The sequence below is a fragment of the Seriola dumerili genome, unplaced genomic scaffold (genome assembly GCF_002260705.1).
Source record: "Seriola dumerili isolate Sdu_G_001 unplaced genomic scaffold, Sdu_1.0 BDQW01000056.1, whole genome shotgun sequence".
Lineage (NCBI taxonomy): Eukaryota > Metazoa > Chordata > Actinopteri > Carangiformes > Carangidae > Seriola > Seriola dumerili.
Window position 1 is genome coordinate 293,591 of NW_019174311.1, and position 16,375 is coordinate 309,965.

At 42.1% G+C, this 16,375-nt stretch overlaps 1 protein-coding gene across 3 annotated transcripts in view; it reads left to right on the plus strand.

Annotated features, from left to right (window-relative positions):
• LOC111219074 (kelch-like protein 25) overlaps positions 1-13,828 on the plus strand; it is a 49,823-nt gene extending 35,995 nt beyond the window's left edge. For all 3 annotated transcript variants that reach the window (XM_022741663.1, XM_022741662.1, XM_022741661.1), the window contains exons 7-12: positions 12-159; positions 1,371-1,567; positions 2,189-2,294; positions 2,392-2,535; positions 2,839-3,255; positions 12,190-13,828. In XM_022741663.1, the coding sequence (XP_022597384.1) occupies positions 12-159; positions 1,371-1,567; positions 2,189-2,294; positions 2,392-2,535; positions 2,839-3,225 (982 nt within the window). In that variant the 3' untranslated portion in view covers positions 3,226-3,255; positions 12,190-13,828. The remainder of the gene's footprint in view (positions 1-11; positions 160-1,370; positions 1,568-2,188; positions 2,295-2,391; positions 2,536-2,838; positions 3,256-12,189) is intronic.
• Positions 13,829-16,375: the final 2,547 nt, after the last annotated feature.

Consider the following 16,375-nt stretch of genomic DNA (forward strand, 5'->3'; position numbering starts at 1 on the left):
CTCCTCAACAGGTCAATAGTAGAAGAGGCCATGCAGTGTAAGAAGAAAATCCTCCAGAATGACGGAGTAGTGACAAGTCCCTGTGCTCGGCCTCGTAAGGCAGGACACACACTGCTTATACTTGGAGGCCAGACCTTCATGTGTGACAAGATATACCAGGTAAATTCCTTTATACTTGTGTGAAAGGATGCGCCATGTGAAGTATACAGTGTCCTACTGGCTTGGTATAAAGTGGGAGATTAGCTCACTTAGTAGAGTGTACTCCTCAATGATTTAAGATTAGACCAGTTCCTGCCCGTGATTGGATACAGCAGCTGAACTATCCATCCATTTGCTTCACACTTATTGATGAGGGCTGTGAGGTGGCTGGAGTATATCCCAGCTGACATTGGGAGAGTGGCAGATCACCAGCCAATCACAGGGCTGACATATACACTGTGATTATGTGTTAAGGTTTAGTATACTCAAAGAAATCAGGTCAGGCAGGTGGTAGGGGAACATGTGTTGTATTGTAGTAACTTGGTTCCTGTAAATCTGTACATATGCGTGTATAGTGTTAGTATGTCTGTGTACTGTGTGTGTGTGTGTGTGTGTGTGTGTGTGTGTACAGTGCTGCCTGAAATCTTTGTGCAGCTGTATCATTACTAAGCAGATGCTGATACACACTCAGATACTAATTTAAAAATGCAATGTGTGTGTTGATAGTAAAGTTACTGAGAGAAGCATTAACACAAGGCGAGCAGCTGATGCTGCTTCCACCTGCCCTCCAAATCTGTCATGTAATCCCGGGGCATGAGTTCAAACAACATCACTGAAAACACCAGCTTCAGCAGGATGACACAGAGACCAGTCAGCCCTGGATAAAAAGTTGTCCTGTTATCACTATCTATGTTAACTACTTTTGGTGTGGCAGAGGATGGTTATCTGATTCAGTATTTGAAACGAAGATGGGGGAATAATTGATTTATTGTAGCCACACATTATTACAAAGTAAAAATGCTAATCTGCTGACCTGTATTGTATGAATTTGCTTTGGAGCAGTGGACACATAGTGGACTGTGTATACAGTTATGTAATGGATTATTTATATATACTGATTCCTGAAATCCTATTAATTCAAACTATTAAACCAAAAGAGCAAAATAATCTTGGGGTGACTTGTTAAAAAAAATTAAAGGGATTTATACTGTCACACAAGCCACAACATTAAAACCAGTGACCTGTTTTAAGGTATTCAGGTTGTTGCAATCTGCAACCTCTGCCAAATGCCACTAAATCTTCCACACTGATCCATAAGTGTGTCTGTTTACTGCCTTTAACTCATATTCCATCGTCAAATCAAATAATCACCATGGTTGATCTGTTTTTAGGTTGACCATAAAGCTAAGGAGATTATACCCAAGGCAGACCTCCCAAGCCCCAGGAAGGAGTTCAGTGCATGTGCCATTGGCTGCAAGGTTTACGTGACAGGAGGTAGAGGATCAGAGAACGGTGTGTCTAAAGACGTCTGGATCTATGACACAGTCCATGAAGAATGGTCTAAAGGAGCACCCATGCTGATAGCCAGGTGAGTTACATATGTTAGAGATACTAAACAGAAAGGGGCATTTTGTAGTACTCTACTACCAGTCATGTAGATTGGTACACTATCATGTAGAGTGGTACATTAGAGTGGTACACGTTCATGTAGAGTGGTGAACGTTAATCTAGAGTGGTAAATTAGAATGGTAAGCGTTCGTGTAGAGTGGAACACATTCATGTAGAGTGGTAAGCGTTCATGTAGAGTGGTACACGTTCATGTAGAGTGGTACATGCTTATTTAGAGTGATACACATTCATCTAGAGTGGTACACATTTATGTAGAGTGGTACATGTTCATGTAGAGTGGTACACGTTCATGTAGAATAGTACATGTGCATGCAGTTCAGTTGATATCTGATCATGGACATTTTGATCTGTAGTAGGTAAAATTATTGCGTGAAAAATTTCTATTATTAATTTTCAGAATATTTTGTTTAAGTTTGTGCCACATGGACAATGGACGGAAAATCTGGGTAGTGTGATAGAGACTGTTTTAAGCTGTGTAACTCACCCAAACCCAAACTCACACACTATACAATGTTTTATGAAAAGCCCACTTTGTAAAGTACACACACACAGACACATAATGTGGTTGTTCTTTCCTCAGGTTTGGCCATGGCTCAGCTGAGCTGGAGAACAGTCTATATGTGGTTGGAGGTCATACAGCCATCGCTGGAGTTTTTCCTGCCTCTCCATCTGTCTCCCTGAAACAGGTCCGAGACACATCCACTTATACATGAGCATAGTTTCATCATTTACAGTTTTTATCTCAGTTTTAATGAATGAGTGTCATGTGTCATGTGTTCCCAGGTCGAGCGCTACGACCCTCTTAGCAATAAATGGACCATGATGGCTCCTCTGCGAGATGGAGTCAGTAATGCAGCTGTGGTCAGCGCTAAACTCAAACTCTTTGTTTTTGGTGGGACCACCATACACAGAGACAAGGCCTCCAAGGTTGGTGGATTTGTATGTTTACCTTTCTTAAACGGCAGCTTTCCACAATTCAGTTTTCACTAACCTTCACCATAAAACCAAGTAGCATAGCTGCTATTTAAATGTTGTAATTTGAGTTTTTATGGAACAATAATTGGTCATGAAATTTTCTTTACAATGATACACTTACTTCTCATGCACACTCGTCTGAAATCTTGCTTTCATACAGTATGTTTGAAGTCCTACCAGTCCTTCAGCCAGTTTTAGTGTTGTGCATGAACACTGTCAGAATTGTCTAACTTCTTGTGCCTTCTGTGTGTTTAGGTCCAGTGCTATGACCCTGTGGGTAACCGCTGGAATATTGCAGCTGAATGCCCCCAGGCATGGCGCTACACGGCAGCCGCTGTCTTAGGAAGCCAGATCTTCATCATGGGTGGCGACACTGAATTCACTGCTGCCTCTGCTTATCGCTTTGACTGTGAAACCAATCTGTGGACTAGAGTGGGCGACATGACGTCCAAACGGATGAGCTGCCACGCTGTGGCCTCTGGAAATAAGCTGTATGTGGTGGGAGGATATTTTGGGACGCAACGGTGTAAAACACTGGACTGCTACGATCCCACATCAGATAGTTGGAACTCCATCACCACTGTGCCTTATTCACTGATCCCCACTGCCTTTGTCAGCACCTGGAAACACCTGCCGGCCTAACGGGGAGACACCAGGAGCCAGTAACTCCAGGTACGCTGTGAGTGAAACATCAGTGGGTGGTTTAACATGTGGACAGCTCTCTAAAGGTGTTTTAGTGAACATGTGCATTATTTGCTGTCTCTGTTGGCCTCAGGCAGAGTACAACATCTACAGAGGCAGTATAGAGAGAAAAGTCTTTTCAGGCTGGACATCAAGGTAGAGAAGCCGTTTTCATTTTGTATCTGTGTAGCTCATTTCTTTCAAAAAGTCACAACACCTAAAAACTGCAGATACTGTATCAGCCTTTGGAAAATCTACAAACAAACTAATCCTTCTTAGTTTGTTTCAGAAAGTTAACTTTAATTGGATTATTATTTACAGAGCTTGGGGGAATCAAGTGTTTATGTCCATTCAAGCTAGCTTATCCACCAAACCATTACATCATGTCAGAGTCACTGGGGCCCAAAAATGAGATAGTGTTTACTGAGATCTGATAAACTAGCTAGCTTTAGCAGTAGTTCAGCTGGTGCCTTATTTAATTTAATGAACAAAGTGACTAACCAAACTATCAGGTCATGAAAATAGACATTTTCCATTTACATTTAACAACTAGGGGAAAATATAACTATATAAATAATAAACTCAGCTAACTAAACTACACTTAGCTGCAGTAGGTCAGTCTTATGCCTCTACTTCTGGATGATGTTGCCATGCTGAAATTATGCAGATTCGCCAAGTTTCAGTCATTTTGGTAGGAAATTTTGTTACATGGAGGGAGCTTGGTTTTTAGGCTGCTGCCTCAGACATGATGTCACCAGAAGTCCCCCTTTTTGAAATTCAACTGGCACTTGAACATGGAACACATTTTTTGTTATTAATATCATTAATATTAGTGCATATAAGAAATAATTGCTTTCTAAGCTGATATCTAAGTTGAATGGCCTTGATGGCTTTGAGGTTGAACTGGCATTTTATTATATAGGCCTGGGTTTTGTTATTATTTCTGTAAGTGCGTATAAGAAATATGCAGTGAATTTTGATGGCCTTGATGGTTTTATTGGAAATCTGTAGTTCACAGGAGAGAATCTGTGTTCAAAGTTGAAAAGATGCTTTTAAACATTTAGTCCATGGGCCAGACCAGATGTTGGTACCACTCAAGGTGGCAAAGGTTACTTATAATTTTTGAAAACATCCATATCTGTAGATAATATTTTGGTATGATAACCCTTCCTGAGTCACAGCTGTACTAGAGTAATCAGCTGACGAAGTTAACCTCCTCCTATAAAAAATTGCATTTTAGATGCTGGTGCCTATCTTGGTTTAGGGTAATGTTCAGGATATTTTTCAATGTTTAAAAATATTGTCTTTAGTATCATTTTAAAGGGGACACTCAGCCCATTTGTGAATCTGTATGAATCTGTATCACTCGAGCTCTGAAAACTTTTAATCACACACATTTTCCCACAATTTTCGCCTAAATCATATACTTTCTTTTACTCCGGTGACATCAAGGAACATCAGAGACAGAAAGCACAAAAATTGGAATGCTCACAGGACTCCAAGAATTTAGAAAATGTATATATATATATATATCTCATTTCATTTTGAGACATGAATGCAGGCCTTAAATTTGAAGAATGACCTTGTCAGCAATCTCTCACAAGTAATCCTCATACAGTCCTTAGGCCAGACCAGATACCAGAACATTTTGAACACCATCGTTAAAGGCTAAGTATATAACTGATACATGCTTGTTTACTCATGATCATTTACTTGCAATTAAGGTAAGTACTGGTGTTTTTGTATTTCTGTTCAGTAAAAATATCTAAAGGGCTAACTTTACCCTCACTGTATTGTTAATGCACGTGCTGAGATGATTTTATAATTTAGTTACCATTAGTTAAGATAAATTTTGATTAATGATTTCTGATTGTATGCTGCAGAAAACAAGTAAGTAAGTAACAGCCCACTACCAAAGCAACCACAGATGGAATGCATTATCCACTGCTCTGTTGATGGAGATAAGCTGGTTTCACTTCAAAGTGTTGACTCCTGAAAAACTCTGCTCAGGGCAGCTCAGATACGTAATCGTGGACCAGTTATAGAACTGACAAAAAGACATTCCTGAGGGACAGATTCCAGCAATCTACTACCACAGGAAGTGCCGCAGTATCTTCACTATGAAGAAAGTTCTTGATGGCATCCTCGAAAAAGAAAAGCAAAGTGCTAGTGGTTCTGCTGAAGAGAAAGAATCTAAGAGAGCAGCTCAACATGCCCCAAGTACATCTAGGAAAAGAGAGGATGGAGCAAATTGTGCAATTAATAAGTTAATTTTTTTTTTTTTTTTTTTTTTTTTTTTTTTTTTTAAAAAAATCGATCAACAGCCCTGGTTCAAAGTTGAAGTGTTTTTCATGTAAGAGCGTAAACACGAGCAATCTCTGGACACATCCAGTGAAAGTCCATCACAGACAGATGGAGAAATGTACAGTTTTCGAATGACTAGCTCATAGTTCATCCGCCTGCATCCAGCTCATGCTGTAACGGGTGAGGTTTGGACCCAAAAGCAGCACCGACTAGACCAGATGGATTGGTAATGACTTTGTCAGCAGAAGCAGGTAAATAAGCACAGTTCAGTTCAAAGGGGAATGGCAGTCTTGGAGGGTTTTGTCCCTCTGTTCTGGGCTTGGGGGAAATCCGAGGGCACAGAATGAAGCTGTTGATGAGGCAGCCGTACCAGGCAGAGGGTAGGTCGGAACCAGGCAGAGGTCCGAAGAACCAGCAGTTAAGTTCACACAAGAAACACTCACGATGGTCGAAGCGATGAAACTGTCCCAGCGATGATCAATGGGGGAACGAGGAAAAATCACACACTGCAGTAGTGGAGGTGGAGGACTCAGAGCAGCCCCGAGAACAGGCAGACGAAGACCAGGACGTGGCAACGCAGATTCGTGGTCAAAAACAGAAGGGCTGAAGTATTTACCAGGGCAGAGACAAGGTGGGTAGGTCGGGAGCAGGCAGGGTCGGAACTGGGAGATCAGATGAAGGGTAATCGCTGGAAGGTTTTGCATGGGAACAAAGAACAATCTGGCAGTGAGTGTGGAGGAGAGTGGAGCTTTTAACCAGGCTTGATTGCTGAAGAGATGCAGCTGAGTGAACAGGTAAATGGAGTGACTGACGAGGTGGGTGTGGCTGGCAGATGGGGTGAGCAAGGGAGTGGTGAGTGGAAAACTACTGAAGGCAGGTATGTATGGAGGACAAACCATGACACATGCAGACACAGAGTTAACTGTATTATATGAATATGGGTTAATGATGAATAGTAACCATTAACCAGCTGATAGTTCTAGGTGCGTTCTAAAATTCAATCTGAAAGTTCAGAATTTTAGTTTCAGGTTCAGGTCACTCAGAGCGGGGGGGGGGGGGGGGAGGGGGGTTGTTAGTGATGTGGGAGCTGCTGGTATAACTACTGCACATAAAAAAACTGTCACAGAAAAAGTCCTGTAGTAAATCATGGGGTGTTACATTTGTTTCACATTTCAGTCTATAATGGCGAATTGTTCAAAACAATGCTGTTGAAGTTTGCTGAACAATACAATATCTTAATGATGCCCAGATAGTTATTTGGCATCAAGTTTTGCATTCTCTTTGCTCTCTTCTGTTTGCCTCACTTAAAAAATGCTGTGATGTAATGTAAGAGATGTCAGAAATAATCACATTATATGCTAGACAGCTGACATGATATGTTGTAGAAAAAAATTGTGTTTACTTGACTTTCCCCCAGATGTGAGAGGACGCTGACGTGTATGTCACCGCCTCTCACTCTTGTCTCTATACTTCCCAGTCTAGTGTTACTAACGGTTTGTAGATTCTACACATCTGGCTCTGTGCATTCACCTTCTTGGCCGACCAGCTGTGAAGTGTTCGCTGCCGATCAGATTTCAGCTTCGCCGAACAGCTGCTAGCCTAGCCCTGTAGCAAGTGATGCTTCGGCTACACCATCCAATTGTGGATTTTACACTGTCACTCCAGTTCTCCTGTTTGGACATCTCCATGCCACGATACCAGGATTATCCACAACTTCTCTCCTGGTTTTGTCCCTCTGTTCTGGTTACACTGCTCACTGCTTCGGTCCAAGGCTGGGTGCCTACTCCACAGCTTGCAGCTTCAGCAGCTAGCCGGCGTTCCTCTGTTCCAGACATGGTGATCCTAAAATACTCAACACCTCAACTCCTCAACTTCTTTCTGCCACTTCACTCCAAACTGCATCACTGACATTAAATCTCTTGGACTCCTATGTCACCCCAGTTATGTGCATTGAGGCTCTAGATGCAAGTTTGTTCATTTGGATCATGCGATTCCCTCCATGCTGTCTGACAGGTGCTCCAACATGCAGCTACAACATCATCACAACAAACCACATGGGAGCAATCTGAGGCCACTGGTTAGTGTTGACAGTATTGTTCCCTCCACACCACCTGCCCCAGCATCTGTAAACAAAAGTGCAACATTCATGCTGCTGAATGCCTGCTCACTTAACAATAAAGCACGACTCATCCATGACATCATCACTGACAGAAAAATTGCCTTACACTGCCTAACAGAGGTGGCAAAATCAGCAGGACTTCATGTCCCTTAATCAAGCTACTCCCTCAGGCTTTGTGTACATAGAGAAGCCTCGCTCCAAGGGTCGTGGTGGTGAGTTGGCTGTTATACACCATCCTGGGTAAAGAACTCCTGGTACCCAATGTCACCTCCTTTAAGTGTGTGGCTGGTTCCACACAGCTCCAGCTTGTCCTCATTTACCACCCACCTAAAGCCTCCACTACCGTCATGTCTGAGCTGTCCGAGCTCATAACCTCTGTCTGCTCGATGTCTCCATCTACACTCCTGCTCGGTGACTTAAACATCCATGTAGACTCCACTGTCTGCTCGTTCGCAACTGAATTCTTGTCACTGCTCAACTGTTTTAACATCAGACAGCATGTTAAAGGTCCCACCCAGTTCAAAGGTCACACGCTGGATCTGGTGTGCTCCACCGGCACAACTACATGCTCCCCCTTGGTCAGATCATCTGCCGCCACAATCTCAGCTTCCATTCATATGCTGACCACACACGCACAAAACCCTCCAACCAGCTCCCCCGACAGTCACTTGTCAACTGCTTGCATGAAATCAAAGTCTGGATGCCATCTAACCTACTCAAACTCATCAGCAATAAAAACGGAGCTTATGGTTGTGGCTCCCAAGGCCCTGCTTCTACTTCTGGACATCGACGGCTGCTCCATCTCCCCATCCCTAGAAGTCTGCAACCTGGGTGTCACCCTGGACTCTCTCATTCCAGGCACTTGTCAAGTCCATCCCCAAATCTGCTTTCTTCCACCTCAAAAACATCTTTCGACTCCGGCCATCATTCTCTGACTCTGTAGCAGAGACCCTCATCCACATCTTCATCACCACCCGTCTGGATTACTGCAATGGAGTCCTGCATCCAGTACAAAATCATCTCCGTGCCCTACAAATCCATGGTCTCAACCCCCAGGACTGACCTCCTCCACCCCTATACCCCGTCCCGGAACCTGCAGTCCTCGGACACTGGTCTGCTTTCCACCCCCTAAATAGCCTGCGATCTTTCGGTGACAGAGCATTCAGTGTGGCAGCCTCCACCCTCTGGAACTCTCTCCCGGAAGAGATTCGCACAGCCTCATCTCTGGACATTTTCAAAAAACTGCTGAAATCCCACCTGTTCACCTACAGTCTCCTCCAATCATTGCCATCCTTATTCTGTCTCAGCTCTATTATTTTTATTGTTATTACTTTTGTTAATATCGCAGCTTGTGTTGCACAGAAAATCTAATGCAATATGGCAAAATAAGTTTTGAAAACGTGGTGCCATGTTGTGTCAAGTGTAGGTACATAATGAGAAAAGCTCAGGGAAATGTCCAGCCCCCAGGCTCTTAGCTTTCAGGAAATGTGGTTCTTGAACAATATAGTTGAATACCCCTGCTATAGACTACAATTGCGACTATAAACAATATTTGAGACTATAGATTATATTTGAGACTATAATCTATATTTGAGACTATAGACTATATTTGACTCTCCAGCACCGGCAAAGCACTGAAATGAAATAGGCCTGACTATGTGGAACTACAGTTTGACTGATGTTACTGTACTGAACGGGTCTGGCAGTGGGTAAAACTGATGGCATTTAGAACTGATGAGGAGTGGAAATGATGAAGATAAAATATACAGACGTTTTGATTTGTGCTGATCATTTGTTGATGTTAGCGTAATCCTTTTCTAAGATAATGTTAGCTTGTGTTGTACACTGTTGGTGCTGTTGGTGGAGGAGAGCCACTGAGGGGAGGCAGTCAGGAGCAACGTCACCTCCTTTAGATTTTCCTGGAAAATTAGTCCTGAGTCTTTTACCAAGAAATCAGAGGCTGTTATAACAAGGAAGTCGAGGAAGGTCTCATTCTTGAAGTTATGTTGCAGTACGTTTACAATAAAAAAGGGATAAATAATGTAAATTGCTTCAGATTCTTACAAATGGTACCTTTAATGTTCACCTGTGAGTCGACTCTTTTCTTTTCAGACTGAGCTTTAATGTTCAGATTATATGACATGGGCTTGAGTCAGGTTATCTATAGTCAGTGAGTAGATATCAAAGTAATGTGACTTAACTCTTTCTTTTCTTTTCAGTCCAGTAGGTTGTTTTTTTTGTTTTGGTCATAGATGATAATAATTAACAATATCACCCAAAATCTATATTTGAAAAGCTGAAATCTGACAACAGCCTATGTTATAGTTGGTGCGTTAATAACGGGGAATAGTGTGGTCAAGAGCATGTGTATAGCACCTTAAAATAATGATTTCAGTCTGATCTTCATTGAAGGAAATGTTGTTGCCTTCAGATGTTTATATTCTATGACTCCGACACATAGATGTGAGTGTCATTTGCCTGGGGAACTACATAAAGGTCAACTGATGACCAGACTGTGCTGCAGTAAAAGGAGCTTTCTTCCTCAGGTTATTTTGTCCTTTCTAAGTGCAGGGAGAATCCACACAGTGGCGTCCCACTGCATATATCCTTTGTGTGTTAATACACAGATATCCTCCACCCTTGTCCACCCAGTGCTGCATCATCTGCCCCCTCCCTCTCTTTTCGCAAACCCCCACCACTTCAAATATTCATGTTATGAAACTGGGTTCATGTCTGTCTCCTCTGTCGTATATCTTGTTCCTCTGTCTCATTCATTCACCTCCTGCATCTACTCTACTTACTGTCTACCTGCACGTCTCTTATGTAAGAAGCTATTTTTCTTTTGGAGCTGTTGATGTTCACACAAGCTTCAGATTCTGAAGTGTCCCTGTCGCCTGTTGCCTGCACTGCAGGACACACATAATCCTACGTGTGATTTTCCAGCTCCACAGTTAAGATTTTCAATGCTGCTGCTTTCCAGGCATCACAATATTTATCAGAACAGGAGCATTTAATGCAGAGCTCTCTCTTGTTAATGCATGACAGAAGATTAACCCGTATTCAGATGCACAGCTGGAGGCAGAGGCTGAGGCAGAAAACTGTGCAAACATTTGTGTAGGTTTGCCAGTGCATCAGCTCAGCTGATGTTACTGTGTAAGTGTGTCAGTGTCATATCAGCCAGGTCAATAAGTAACAAGACAGAGATGAATTAGAGGTCATTGATCACAGAACCGCAGAGCACTGATGACTTTACATCCACAATCTTCTGCTTAGGGATGGGTATGTTAAGAACTGTACTACTACTCTTACCGATACTGCTTATCGATCCGGTACTTTAACAGTACTCTTATCGATACTTTTTGAGGAAGAAAAAAAAACGTGAACAAATTTGACACATTTGTCACACTTGTGACAACGGGCTGTGTCTTCATCAACTCTAGTACAGTAGAGCCATACTTTGGACCGTTTGGTTCTCTCTGCCAAGGTAGGCTACGAGCTTGAGTTGGTGCGTGCGCTGTAATGTCTAGTGTGTGTGTGTGTGTGTGTGTGTGTGTGTGTGTGTGTGTGTGTGTGTGTGTGTGTGTGTGTGTGTCACTGGAACAACAACCCCGCCCCCTGCCTTCCGCTCATACAAACAGCAGGCAGGCAGAGAGAGAGCGCTCTCTCGTCTTCTGTGAGAATAGCGAAAATATATCATACATAGACGGATATTTGACGGAGTTGGTGAAATAAATGTGCAAGATAACGTTTATCTATCGGACAAAAAAACAAAACAAAACATTGCTCCAGTACCGATATCAGAACCGTTAAGGTCGGAGTTTATTGATACTGCGGTCTTGAATAATGTAGACCGGGGCTCGTTACCCATCCCTACTTCTGTTCATCCTGATCCCAGTTCTCTGAGCCATATTCTGTTTGTGATGGATTCAGCTGATACATATTGATCAGTTTGAGTATTGGTATCCAGTCAGTGGGGCTGCAGTGTGAGGCTGAAATGTTAAATGTTGCACCTGTTCTTCAGTGTCAGACTCAAGATTCTTCAGCTGTGATGAAATTCATATCTACTTACTCACAGCACAAGTATTATTTTCACGTTGTGTCTGTCACCTCTCCTCTGCAGTCTGTGAAGCAGGAGAGGGACTAACGCTTTCCAGGGAATAGTCTGGTCCCACAGGGAATAGTCTGGTCCCACAGCATCACTAAAACAGCTTTTTCAATCTGCAATAAAAACCAGTAAACAACCTGGAAAAGTTTGAGAACAGTCATCAGGCTCATCAGTAATCAGTAATGATGTGAACTACAGGAGCCACAGTCTCAGCTGGCAGAACAACTCTTCAGACTCTTCAGCTTCTACAGATAATGAGGAACTATGAGATCTGATGGACCTATGAAACTGAACAGCTGCTGTGTTGATCCAGGATAAACAACCTGAGGTGTGACAAACAGTACATGGCTGACATGTTCTAACCTTTGTCTTGTCTCTGTCCTCTTGTCTTTTTCAGGAGGTGACGTTGGCAGGAGGAGAATCTGAGACTTAAGCAGCTGTACACAGGACCAATCATTACAAGAACATGCTGCACCTCACTGACTTTGAATCAGTCCTGAGCGGTGGAGCTAACGACAGCTCATCACCCACGTCTTAACACACAGAGGATTTCTTTGAATACCATGCTTCCTAAATAATGTGAATCTACTCAAACATTTTGATGAACCTGACTGACTGATGGACTGATGGAACACTCACAGAAACCAATGTGTGTGCATGTGTGTGTTTTTTGAGGCCATGTTTCTTTTATGTCTCATTAGTCCTGAAATACTTTACTAAACCATTCCAGTGTAAAGACATAAGCAGAGCAAATTGATTCAACATAATGGTAAGCAGGTCACAGAGGTTTCACCACAGGCTGTAATCACTCATCAACAGACTGTTAACTGTGTTCACTGGTCAGTGATCCACAACCAGAGACTGTGACAAACATAAATTCAGACACTTATCTGATATAAGCAGCTGATGAAATGAATGATGAGCTGAAAGCTGTAACACCATGTAATCTAAAAACACTGGACAATTCTTCATTACAAATTCAGTTGTTACGAGACGCTGGTTGGTTCCTCTGAGCTCAATGTCACAGTAATTGTTGGATCCTCACTGTGTCATACTCAAACCATGGTGTCAACACAGTATTTTAACTTCATTTTTTCCTTTTGGTGATGAGGCTTGATCCAGTTCAGGAGCACAATGACAGATGTCTGCTGGAGCCTCAGTACAAACATTTGATGTGACAGTGTTTACTTACTTTTTGCTTCTGCCTTTCCTGAGTGCCAAAGTGTTGAGACCTTTGCCGAGCTCTAAATGTAAGTTACATGATATGAAAGCAAATGAGAAAACACATTTAGGAACACGATCTGTGGGTTTGACATGAATGCACATGAGACAGTTCTGACTCAGACACTCCTTTGTGTTTCAGTGTTGGAGGAAGGAGCAACAAACACAAACTGACAACTAAAAAACTAAAACAGTGAAACAGGAAGACCAGGGTTGTGACAGGAGGCCAAAGGGTCACAAAGTCTTACTTCAGACAATGTGCATTTTGTCAGGTTTTTATAGGACATGTATGAGAAGCACAGAACAGCCGTGTGGACGGTGTCCTGCAGAAACCGCCATGCTGCTGAATCCTCTTTGTTTCTTCTGTAACATCTGAGCACTTGATGTTTTTCAGTGCATTCATTAGCAGTGTTTTCTGATTCCCCATGATGACAAAGTCACTAATGAAAAAGTAAAAACTGAGATATCAGAACAAAGTGGCACCGAGTGGATGAAGAAGGTTTGTGCAGGACACAGATACATCATGGCTGGTACTTTTTATTGTCTCTGTGATAATGCGCATAATTTGCTGGTGTTTTAAGTAATTTTGCACTTGTCCCTTGTTCAGCTGTTCATAGCTGCTGTGAGGTGTAGTGTAGAAATCAAGTTGATTCACTGTGTAGTTGGATTTCAGCTTCTGCACTGAGGAGATGTGAAATACTCCAGCTGTTTTATAGAAAAGAAGTGAGGAGGAAGGTGTTTTTGAAATTATTTGGAAAATCTACTGGAATTTCTTTGAGGAACATGTTGGATACTGTCGGTTTGTATTGGTGAATATAAACAGTGACTTACTTTTTCAACTTTTTCAATTGTATGTGTCTTGTATGTGAGGAAGAAGACGGAAGATGTCCTGTTTTCAGGGAACATTAATTTATTTATCATGTCTGTTTCAACTCATGTCACACAATGACAAAGTGACAGTCAGGTAAAGAAATCACAGCATATGATGTCTTATAAATGTACTTCACCATTCAGCACCAGCACAAGAAAAAATCTGCACTGCAGCTGGTGTGATATCCAATATATATAAGAGCAGACCACAGCAATTTCAGCAAACAAGATCCAGTAACCATTACAATGGCAGACATCTGAGAAAGAGTGTCAGGTAAGAAGGGCTGGACAACACCGGGACCTGACTCCTGCCACTCTGAAGGTCATAGTTAAGTTTTTAGAACAGTTCATCACTTTCTCCCACCTCGGCTATGAACATTCCCTCCATTCATTTCTATGGAAAAAAGTTGCTGACAGAACGTTGAATATTTTGGAAATTATCAAACATATCATGCCGCACGTGTTGACATTTGAATGGAGTTCCTACAATGAACGGTGTGGCTAACTGCCAACCAAGTTGCCATGTTGTGGGACTGCGGCACAGCACTCCTCTGGGGACCATGAATGTCTGTGGCAATCCATCATCGGCTTCAAGATGCTTTATTTTTATACTGACAAACATCCCTAGAGCCACACCACTAGCATGTCAGTGTCACTGCAGACCATTTCAGACTTCAAGTCCACACTGCAGCCTCAGTTATATAATAGCAGAGGTCCGTGGGTACACAAGTGAGACTGCAAAGACTGGTTCCATTTCTGTGCTTTTATTCTGCCCTCCTCCTCTGAGCTTGTTCATCTGGTGTCATCAGTCACCTTTAGTAGAAACTGAATCCCAGTTAGCTCTGCTAACACATTAACCTTCAGAGCGAAACAACAGTGCTTATCACAGAGATACAATGGCCGGTCTGATCACTACGTTACTAACGTTCAGCCAGAAAAACGTTGGTAACTGATGGATGCAGCCAGCTTAACCTCGAGGGGTTTAGCAGGCACATGGAGCCACTACCTCACAAAGCAGCTACCTAGCTTAATTTCCCCATTTATGAACTGTAATACACTGAGACTTCTGGACACCACTGAAAAAGCAGTGAAGCCCATTAATCTGCCAAAATATTTTTCACCAGAGTCAATTCCATGAGCTTTAATGGGTCTATAACTCTAAAGTATATATTCACATGTACTTTAGGTCCACACACCACACATTTCATTTTCTCTTTACATCACAGACACACACTCCTTGTGCATTATTTAAGGTTGTCCCTGTCTAAAAATATCTAGCAGGCAGTCATGGAGGAGCTTAACAGTATATTTTCTGTGTGGCTGAGTAATGTGGTGAAAGTCACTGAAGGTCTCTCAACAGCCTCAGGAACAAACAACCACTTTTCAAATAACATACTGCACCAACTCAGACAGCCCTGATCATGAAGTGATCCTAGCTGTGTGTGCAAGCTGCACCTTACTTGATGAACAATTACTAAGATCCAAAGTGAAATCAGGGAGCAGCACTCACACAGAGCATATTAACAATCAATGATGGCCATTGACCAATTTCTTTAACCTTATCTGCTCATGCAATTCAAAGACTTATAATCTACACCTGATGTGCACTTAGCCTCTATTTCTACTGTTTACTTTATTTACTGTATGGACACCACAGTCGACACCTAATTCACTTTTAATGGCTTAGGAGCTGTGTGAATAATTTAGAGACTTTGGAATTCTACTACACCCACTACAACCACCTTGCTGCTATTTTATCACATTGATAAAATAAAACTTAACTAATTTTACAAACTCAGATTTTGATTTAAAAGCATTTAAAAGAAATTACTATTTATCGAACCAAAAGGGACAAAACCAAATGAGTTGGTTTGGGGAAGTGAAAGGACAAGTGAACATAATCCATTCAATACATTGTCTCTGCAATCTGTAGTTATGAACATTTTTATACAGTATTACTCCTAATACTTCATTTATATTTATTATCCATTAAGGTCCATGTAGTGTCAGAGTAAAGGGAACAAGTCCCTGAAGTGGTTTAGAAAAGGGGAATGGGTCCAGTCTTTGGCACAGGTTTGTGAAGCTGCAGCTGTGCACTAGATCTCTACCTGGACTATGATCTGGAAAGAGAATCATCTGTGTCCAGTTCAAAGAGTGGAGATGATCTGTTGACTGTTGAAGAATTGCTTTCAAAATCTTAGATGGGCACATTTAGTGCTCAACATTTCCTTCTGAAATGTAGTTTAAAGTTGTTCCAGTCCATTTCCACCCTGAGTGGCACAGACACATACATAATTCATAAGAGACAGAGCCCCTGGAAACCTTCTGTGAAGGAGGACACACACTGATGTTACAGCTAGTTGTGAGCCATTTGAAAAAACAATAATTAGTGATGGTTTCAAACCCAAATTTGTCCCCACAAGCATAGCAAGACATGTATACACACATGTACATGCCCTAACAGAACTTGATCTGCAATAAAGCTATACCAC